Genomic DNA, 10,000 nt, shown 5'->3' with positions numbered 1-10,000 from the left:
AGAGTGAGTGAAGAGAGAGAGCAAGAGATAGAGGGCGCATGTGAGTGAGAGAGAGAGAGAGAAAGGGAGTGGGGGGGGGGTAATGTGACGAGGATGTGAGAGAGGAAAGAGAGAGAGAGGAGAGAGGGGGGGATGAGCGAGGAGGCACATAAGTGAGAGAGAGGAGTGAGAGAGAGTGTGAGGTGCAGTGAGGGGGGGGAGAGAGCAAGAGATAGAGAGCGCGAGTGAGAGAGACAGCGAGAGAGAGAGGGGAGGGGGGGATGTGAGTGAGAGTGAGAGAGCAAGGAAGAGAGAGAGAGAAGAAGAGAGAGAGATTTTAACGAGAGAGAGAGAGATGAACTCGGAATTGGGAGAGGAGAGAGGGGATGAGAGGAGAGTGTGTGAGTAAGAGGGAGAGAAGCTAGAGAGAAAGAGAGCAAGAGAGAGAGAGAGAGAGAGAGAGAGAGAGAGGAGAGAGAAGTAGACGCGAGAGAGAGATAGATAGTGGATAGATAAGTATATAGAGAGAGAGTGAGAGAGAGAGAGAATATGTATATATATATATAGAGAGGGAGTGAGTGAGGAGAGAGAGAAAGAGAGAGAGAGAGTGAGTGAGAGAGAGAGAGAGAGATGAGATCGGATGAGACCGGAATGTTGATGAGGAGAGAGAGAGAGCGAGAGAGAGAGAGCAAGTGTGTGTGTGTCTTGTGTATGTTGTATGTGTCGTGTGTATATATGTCGTGTGTGTGTTTTTGTGTGTGTGTGTTTTTTGTGTGATGTGTGTGTGCGCGTGTGTCTGTGTGTGTGTGTGAGTGTGAGATGAGAGGGTGGAGGGGTGAGAGAGTGAGTGAGGAGTAAGTGAGAGAGGAGCGAGCGGAGAGAGAGAGAGATGAGTGAGAGTGGACAGTGTGGAGCGAGAGAGAGAGAGAGAGAGAGAGACCCTGTAGTGATGAGAGAGAGAGAGAGTGAGTGAGGAGAGAGAGCTTGAGAGAGAGAGGCGCGAGTGAGATAGAGCGGGAGAGAGGAGAGAGGAGTGAGAGACACAGAGAGGAGAGAGACGAGGACGTGAGATGAGAGAGAAGAGAGAAGAGTAAGAGAGAGAGAAAGAGAGAGAGAAAGTACCATACAATTAAAGAAAAAGAGAAAAAAGAGGAGAGAAAGAACTAAAGAGTGAGGAAGAGAGGGAAGGTGAGTTGAATTAGTTACGTGAAGCTTTTGTTATATTATTCGATGGGAGAGTGATTTTTTCTGGATTGTGAGAGCAGGTAGTCCTCCTTTCTTGTCTAGTGAGAGTAATTTTTACCTAGGCTGGAGTTTTATCTTAGTGAGAGTCTCTTAGATTTTCGATGTTCCGGTGTAGTGTATCGACTAGCAGTGAGAGTATCAGTCCTTATGTTAGGGTCGTGAGTTTATGATCTGACGTAGGATGCAGAGAGAGATGAATTGAGTGTTTTCCAAGGTATTTTGTTAATGATTTACGTCCAGTAGTTTTTCCTTATGTTAGGTATGTAAGTTAACGCTGAGTGCTCGAACGTTGGACGAATCTGATGAACGTAGGTGGAAGCTTGAGTTGAGAATATCGAGGTTGTTATGCTTTGCTATCGTACAAGATTTTAAGATGACAGTGAGAGCAATTACCATGCGCTGATTTCTGATTTCATGTTGGTGAGTATCTCTTGTCGAGGTAGGTGATGAGTTGAGTTGTTAATGTGAGAGGAGATAGATAATTGTTGTTTTTTTGAGTAGAGAGTGTATCTCATGATTAGTCTATGTTCAGTAGTCATTACTCGTACAGCCAGCATTTAGTTACTAGCACTCTTAGACGATCGTACTTGTTAAGTGATTATAGACACTTGTTGTTGTGAGGTATTATACGCGTTTATGTGGAGAGCGAGAGCGAGCCATTGGTTGCCGTTGTTGTTGCTGGATGGGAGAGAGAGTGGCAGAGGGAGCTGGACTGGAATTGGAGGAGAGAGCATTGATGTTTCGAGGAAGCTTGGTGCGTTTTTAGAGTGTAGTTCCTTGGTGAGGAGTGGAGGGAGATTGGAGAGGATGGTTCCGGATTCGAGAAGAGTCGGATGGTGAGAGGTGATGGAGAGGCGATGCGATGCTAGGCCGAGGCAGAGAGGAGAAGGGGACTGAGATTTATTAGAGATTCTGATTGGAGGACTGCGGAGGTTTTCTTTGATCTTTATTGAGTTCCGCAACTTTTGAGGGAACGTGAAGGTTATGGGGTTGAGGGTAGAGTTGTGCCTGAGGAGGAGGCGTTGAGCGGAGAGTTGGAGAGAGGAGGAACGTGGGAGAGAAAGGCAGTAGAGAGGAAAGATATGGAGAAGGTCGAGGAAGGAACGGAGAATTGGAGAACGCGGGTGTGGAAGTGAGAGAGGGGATTAGGGAGAATAGAAGGAAAGAGAGAGAGGAGAGATGAGAGAGAGTCGAGAGAGGAGGAGATGTGATGGTTCGCTGAGAGAGGTAGGAGGGGAGGAGAGAAGAGAGTGAGCGGGAACTCGGAGGGGAGGACGATGGGAGAGAGCGAGAAGGATGGGAGAGGAAGAGGGACTGAGGACGAAAATGAGAAGAGAGGAGGTGAGAGAGGAGTAGAGTGAGCGGAGACAGAGAGAAGGCGACGGAGTTGAGATAGTTCACGAAGGGTGAGATGACGGATGGGACGAGGATGACGGATGAGATTGTTAGGAGGATGAGAGGACAGCTGAGTGTGAGATTAGATGAGGAGAGTGGACTAGAAGGGAAGAGTGAGATAATTTGGGAGAGAGAGAGAGTTGGTGAGAGATGGGTTTTGAGGTGTCCGAGCGGGTGAGAGAGTGGGAGAGGAAGAAGAGAGGAGGAGAGGTACCGAGAGGAGAGACGTGATGAGATGGACTGAGAGGATGAGAGTAGAGGTGGAGAGAGAGTCATGACATGTGAGAGTCATGGAGTGAGGGAGAGAGAGAGAGTAGAGGAGGAGAGAGATTCCGAGAGTCGGAGAGGAGTGAGGTGAATGACGATGATGGGAATGCTGAGCGGAGAGAGGGTTGAGGAGAGATGAGGTGAACTGGTATTGAGCGATGGAGTTAGAGCGTATTTGGTGTATTGATGAGAGAGAGAGAGAAGAAATTGAGAGAGAGAGCGTGAGATGGAGATAAGGTGAAGAGGAGAGTTTTTGAGAGACAAGTATGTGAGAGAGAGAAGTTGAGAGGGGAGAGAGAGGAGGGGACACCAGAGGAGAGAGATAGGGAGATAGTCCTGTGAGAGGAGGGAGAAGCTGAGCGTAGGATTGGAGGTGGGTTTAGAGGGAGATTGAGGGGAGTGAGGAGGAGGAGAGGGGGGAGGGGGCGGGAGAGATGTAGGGAGGCCGAGACTGGTCCGAGGGTCTGAAGAAGAGAGGAGGTCTGATAAGAGAGGTTCGGACTGGGTGAGAGACGTGGTGGAGAGTTGAGAGAGAGAGAGAGAATAAGAGGAGAGAGTAAGAGGTGAGAGATGAGGAGGAGGGTCTTGTGATGTGACAGAGGGCGCGACTGAGATGTGGAGACGGTTAGCAGAGAGAGCAGAAACGGGAAGATAGGATCGACTGAGGAGAGGGGGAGGGCTAGAGAGTAGAGAGAGAGTTTGCTGAAGAGAGGGGAGATCGGGAGACTCTGTGTGTTGGGTGAAGGAGAGTGGTTGAGGAGTGTAGAGGAAGAGAGGAGGAGAGAGAGGAGGTAAGAGAGAGCACTGATGAGGGTCAAAAAAGAGAGAGAGAGGGGAAAAGAGAGATGAGAGAAAAAAAGAGAGAGATTGAGAGAAAAACTAGATTAGTGTGTCTTGTAAGTCCTTTTACAAGTGGAGAGGGGTGGAAATAGGGAGGGGGAGAGGGAGGGGAAAGGGAAGGAAGGGAGAGGGGGGGGGGGAAATGGGAACGAGAGGGGGGGGAAAGTAGAATGGGATGGGGAAAGAGAGAGGGAGAGAGAGAAAGGGGGAGGGAAAATGAAAGAGGGGGGAGAAAGAATCAGAGCTTTCGATGTTGATTTTTGGACAGCAATTTTTTATCTTAAGAGGATGTTTGAGACGAGAGAGAGAGGGGGGGGGGGTGAGAGGAGAGAGTGAGGAGTAAAGAGTGAGAGAGAGCTAGAGAGAAATAGAGCAAGAGGAGAGAGAGGAGAGAGAAGAGATGTGTGTGGATGAGAGAGCAGAGATAGAGAGGCATGTGAGTGATGAGAGGAGGAGAGAGGAAAGAGAGATTGGGGGGGGGGGAAGTGAGCGAAGTGAGAGAGGAAAAAAGAGAGTGCAAGAGAGAGAGGGGGGGGGGGAGAGCGATGAGAGCACCTAAGTGATGAGAGAGAGAGAGAGGAGTGTGAGAGAGAGTGAGTGATGTGAGAGAGAGCAAGAGATAGAGAGGGCGAAGTGAATAGGGTGTGGGGGGAGGGGTAAGAGGACAGAGAGAGAGGGGGGGGGGGGGTGAGAGAAGTGATAGACCGAGCAATCGAGAGAGAGAGAGGACGAGAGAGGAGAGAGACTGGAGATCGGGAGAGAGAGAGAGAGAGATGAGAGGAGGGGTTCGAGAGAGAGTGAGTGAGTAGAGTGAGAGAGGAGGCTAGAGAGAAAGAAGAGCAAGAGGAGAGAGAGAGAGGAAGTGATTCTAAGATTGTGACGATGAGGATTGAGAGAGAGAGATGACGAGAGAAAAAAGAGAGAGAGAGATTAGATAGATGCGATAGATAGATAGATAAGAGAGAGAGTGAGAGATGAGAGAGAGTTGTATATATATATTATAGATGAGAGTGAGTGAGAAGAGAGAAAGAGGGAGAGAGAAGAGAGGGACGAGGATGAGAGAGCAGAGAGAGAGATGAGAGCGAGGAGAGAGAGAGCAAGTGTGGGTGAGTCTGTTTATGTGGTAGTGAGTGTGTATATAGGTGTGTGTGTGTGTAGTGTGTAGTGTGTGTGTATTATGTGTGTTGAGTGCGTTCTTCCGGTGCTGTGATTTTGTGTGTTGTGAGAGTGAGAGACAGAGGGTGGAGGGGGGAGAGCGTGAGTGAGTGAGTAAGTGAGGACGAGAGAGCGAGTGCGAGAGAGAGAGAGTGAGGAGAAGGAGACGAGAGGGATTGGAGAGAGAGAGAGAGAGAGAGAGAGAGAGAGAGAACCTGAGTGAGAGAGAGAGAGAGAGTGAGTGAGAGAGAGAGCTTGAGAGAGAGAGCGCGAGTGAGATAGAGAGAGAGAGAGAGAGAGAGAGAGAGAGACACACAGAGAGAGAGAGAGAGAGAGAGAGAGAGAGAGAGAGAGAGTAAGAGAGAGAGAAAGAGAGAGAGAAAGAGAGAGAGAAAGAGAGAGAAAAAGAGTGAGAGAAAGAGAGAAAGGGAGTGAGAGAGAGCGAGAGAGAGAGAGAGAGGGAGAGAAAGAGAGAGAGAGAGAGAGAGAGAGAGAGAGAGAGAGAGAGAGAAGAGAGAGAGAGAGAGAGAGAGAGAGAGAATGAGAGTCAAAGAGAGAGCGAGAGGGAGAGACAGAGAGAGACAGAGAGAGAGAGAGAGTCAAAGAGAGAGCGAGGTAGATAGACAGAGAGAATCACAGAGAGAGACAGAGAGAGAGAGAGAGAGAGAGAGAGAGAGAGAGAGAGAGAGAGAGAGAGAGAGAGAGAGAGAGAGAGAGAGAGAGAGAAGATGGAGAAAGAGATGAGAAGAGAAAGAGAGAGAGAGAGAGAGAGAGAGAGACAGAGAGAGAGAGAGAGAGAGAGAGAGAGAGAGAGAGAGAGAGAGAGAGAGAGAGAGAGAGAGAGAGAGCGAGAGAGTGAGTCAAAGAGAGAGCGAGATAGAGAGACGAGGTGCGAAGGAAGAACAATTTTCGAAAAACGAAAGAAACAACGCTCGCGAATGCTATTTCCATCGTTCTCTTCTCGCCCTCCAGATCACAAAGCTTACCTAACAACCTGCAAGGCCTCCTTCTCCTCCCCCATATGGCCAGAAACGAGCGGGCGAGGACCCTCAAAGACCCCAGGAGAGAGGCGGCGAGAAAGGCCTTCGTCCTGGGCGCTCGGAGGCCGCTCCGAATGCGAACAGGTCCCAGGTCCCAGCTTCTAATGCCGACGCCCCAGCCCCCCCACAGACGGAGAAGCAGAAGGGGCGAAGGACCCGAGCCCCGGGAGCAGGGCAGGGTCCCGGCCGGGTCGGGCGTTCAAAGGGCGCGCCGCCGGCCCGCCCCGGCAGTGCGCAGGCGCCTCCTCCCACAATGCACCTCTGTGTTTGTCAGTCAGCTTTGGTTCAGCGTCAGGAGAGAGACTGACGGTCGGCCGAGGGAGAGAGAATTTGGCCACATATTTCATAAGCCCGGAGGAAGCCCGCGATGCTCTAGTGCTCGGCATGTTCTGCGGCTGACGTGGGCGTCCTGCGGGGAGGTCCTCCAGGATTTTCGGTGTCGCTTCTTGCCCGGAGGAAATTGATGTGTTTTTGGAGATTAAAAAGAGAGAGAGAGAGAGCGAGAGAGGCGGAGAGAGCGAGCGAGTGAGTGAGTGAGAGAGAGTGAGAAGGGGAGAGAAGGGGAAGAATATCTTCGGAAAAAAGTGCTCAGAAGGAGGTTGGATTTTGACTCGAGTGAGGAGCCCGCCGAGGAGCCCCAGAGGAAGGCGCCGAGGAAGAGGGAAGAGCAGGAGCAGAGGAAGGGCGTCCCGCGGCCCCTGCGCTCGCCCTGGATCGCCCTGGCACTGGCACCCGTCGAGCAGAAGGAGAAACAGAGTGCCAGGCACAGGGCCCCAGCGAGGCACCCCCACGGCTGTCACCCGGAAGGACAGCTCAGGATGACAGGTACGTGCACACGCCCACACAGCCCGTCGCCCTCAGCCCACGCCCATCCCCGCTCGCGATCACGCCCTCGCACTCGCTCGCGGGCAGGCGAGTGGCCCCAAGGGCTGGTATGGGGTCTGGGGCTTCAGAGCTGGCTCTCCTCTGGCTCTGAGGCGGCCTGGCTGCCCGTGCCCTCACAGGGCATGGCCAGAAACCCACTTGTGTCCCCGTCCTGGCTTTTCTCCTGTTACCCAAGTCATTTCTTGCCATTTCTCCATCTCGTGACTTATTTCCTTCCCTTTTGAGCCTCTTTTGGTGCTGCTCTTCTTGGTATTGATTGTGTGTAGGCCTATATCCACTCCTGCTTGGACTATGGGGGATATTTTGCCGTTTGAGATTTTTCTGGGTTGGAATCCTCTTAAAAAGTAATTCTGTGGGTTTTATTGAGCAATATGTAGGCTCAGTGTTAGTTTTATGGTATTCTCTTCCAGTTCTCAGTAGTTTTTATTATTATTATTTTGTTTATACCTGATTCTGAGAAATTCTCGTACTGTTGCGAAAACCAACAATATTGTTTTTCTGTGAACTGGATTCTGGATATACAAATTGTTTGGGAAATTTTATTCACAAGTAATTTTTGCCATAAATATGATTTTTGCATTTCGTCGATTACCTGAGTTCCGTTTTGATCGGATGCTTGTAAGGCGATACAGATTTTAGATATTTTTTGCGTGTTAAGATAGAATATCAAATTTCTAAGGAATGGTATATTGTGTATAGGCACATATAGGATTTTGTTGTTTTTAAGAAAATCTGTATAAGAGAATGTGGTTTCCAATGGAAAATCTATTTAATTGTTAACTTGTTACCTGTCCAGATATTCAGATTTGCATCAAATTATTTTTATTATGTTGGTTAACTTAGCCGGTTGCAGCCTAACCTAGGTTAGTGTAGTTTAATTCAAATCTAGTCTAGCCTAGCTTAGACTAGCCAAATCTAATCTAGCCATATTTAACCTAGCCTATTTTAGCCTAGCCTATTTTAGCCTAGCCTATTTTAGCCTAGCCTATTTTAGCCTAGCCTATTTTAGCCTAGCTTATTTTAGCCTCGCTTAGCTTATATAAATGATAAGCATCAGGTTTGATCCTATGTATTTTTAAATTCCAAATTCATTGAAAGTTGTCCATTAAACTAATCTTGGACAACTGTCAGCTGTAAAGACATCCCTTTTACAAATGTGATATAGAGTTGACAGTGTTTTTGCATTTGCTATGATATATAGTGATCTTCCATTTTCTCGATCATTTTTCACGGGCATATAAGCACTCCGCTGGGGGGGGAGGGGGTCAATCTCTGACATATGCTTTTAATATCGTCATAGAAATTACAATCCGGATGTTATTAAAGATTACAAATTATTTATTACCCTCATATTGTGCTGGTGAAATCAAGACTGGTGGAGGTGAGGAAGTTGAGATTTTTAATTTCCATTCCAAGGACACTTGAACACATTTATGTTTTAGAATTAACCCAGTGCCGTTGTGAAAATTCTGCGCTCATATTTTATTTATATATTTATTGTTTTTTTTGCGAAATGTCTCTGCACATAAATGGCTCTGCTAGTGCTTAGCCACAAAGGAGTCAATTATTAGACCTTGTGACCTTACCTGATTTCACCTTTCCTTGAACTGGTGGGGAAAACATATTTTTTACGAATGCTATGAATATCGATGGTGTTATTTTTAGTATAGACATTATAATTACTATAATGTTATAAAATTAGTAACATCAAAATAAGATAATGTAAAATATTTTTGTGAATCAGGAAAGGCTAAATGGGCGAGACAGGCAGTACTCGTAACTGGCTCATTGATGACTTAGTACAAGTGTAGCCATCTATGTGTAAAAACAATTAATAAAGTAAACTCACAGTGGGCATAGCTTGTACATACATGCCATGCCCAATGTGAGTTTACTTTATTAATTGTTTCCTGGCGGCATTAGGTTAATTTTGTTCTTATCTTGAAAGAGCATAGACCAGGACTGGACATCCTTCATTGACTATAAATCAGTGCAAGGTGTCCTAGAATCTGTCAGAATTAATGCTTTCTTGGAGATCCTGTGGCAGAGGTCATCATTTTTATCTTTTTGCTTTGTACACTTTGGAGGGCGGTGTGGGAAAAGAGTATTTTTCTGAAAATGGGGATGACCTCGTATTGATAGGCCCAGAAATATTGTCTCATTGATAACTAAAGGATTAGACAAACTCGGTAGCACAATTGATTAATTATTTGCCCTTGTTAATAGGGTGATGAGCCAAAGATAAGTCAATTTTAGCGATCTTGCGTATACAGGCATAACACTTTTATCTCAAAAATGGAAACATGTGAAACGCAATTATGTTTTCAGCCACTGGCACAAAAAATATTTCAGTAGTGATCCATGCACACACACATATATATATATATATATATATATATATATATATATATATATATATATATATATATATATATATATATATATACAGAGGCATATAAGCACATGTAGGAAATTATATGCTTGGCAATAGATTTAGCCATACATATATAGAGAGGCTTGTATAAATGCAGAATGAATAGCAGTGTAAATGAGAGCACTTTGATGAGTAACTCCTATATAATGAGAATCTTTTTATATATTTTAACAAAGTAATTTCAATTTACTGTACTTGGTTGTGTTACATATTGCAATTAAGCAGTAGTATATTCTCGGATTTAACTTTAGGTTGCTCTCCTTATTTCTCTTTTTGCCATATTGTTATTAGGATAATTCTGAGACTCAGGTGTTAATGTTGTTAAGTGTACTTATCTTTTTGCTCAGTGCTATTTGTGCTTGGCTTTTAGTACCTTGCTCCTTGAGAGATCACATATTTTTCTCGGTTATCAGCCTATCTTATCTGTTAGTCATATGCTTTCATTACTCCCATTGGCTGTGAAAGTAGTTCAACTAATTCTCCTAATTCTCCTAGATGTTTGCTAATACATAGGATAGTCCCCCAACTCTGTCACAAAATTTATTCAATAATCTGTTGCCATGGCTGGGTGTGCCCTTTGGATACTGCCCGAGGGAGGGTTGATTGGGGGGCTCAGACCCTCAACACCCCCCTACAAACATTGTCTTCACCTTGGTATGCACAGCAAGTTAGAGCTCAAAGTCGCGAGCACCAAGTGGATTAGGCTTTGAATGGCATGGTCTGCAGTCCTTTTCCTTTATTTTTGGCATTACAGTTAATG

The 10,000-nt window shown here is 46.4% G+C and overlaps 2 protein-coding genes across 7 annotated transcripts in view; both read left to right on the top strand.

The window, feature by feature from the left end:
- Positions 1-6,897, top strand: part of LOC125024902 (skin secretory protein xP2-like) — an 18,193-nt gene extending 11,296 nt beyond the window's left edge. The window contains exons 2-3 of the mRNA XM_047612667.1: positions 5,911-6,211; positions 6,542-6,897. Coding sequence (XP_047468623.1) covers positions 5,911-6,211; positions 6,542-6,897 — 657 coding nt within the window. The remainder of the gene's footprint in view (positions 1-5,910; positions 6,212-6,541) is intronic.
- Positions 5,952-10,000, top strand: part of LOC125046679 (catenin delta-2-like) — a 102,989-nt gene continuing 98,940 nt past the window's right edge. For 2 of the 6 annotated variants that reach the window (XM_047644669.1, XM_047644651.1), the window contains exon 1: positions 5,952-6,746. The gene's annotated coding sequence lies outside the window, so the exon portion shown is untranslated. The remainder of the gene's footprint in view (positions 6,747-10,000) is intronic. The other 4 variants (XM_047644678.1, XM_047644684.1, XM_047644660.1 and 1 more) reach the window with 3 other exon arrangements.

This window comes from Penaeus chinensis, chromosome 4 (genome assembly GCF_019202785.1).
Source record: "Penaeus chinensis breed Huanghai No. 1 chromosome 4, ASM1920278v2, whole genome shotgun sequence".
Classification (NCBI taxonomy): domain Eukaryota; kingdom Metazoa; phylum Arthropoda; class Malacostraca; order Decapoda; family Penaeidae; genus Penaeus; species Penaeus chinensis.
This window is presented reverse-complemented; position numbering and strand designations above follow the sequence as displayed.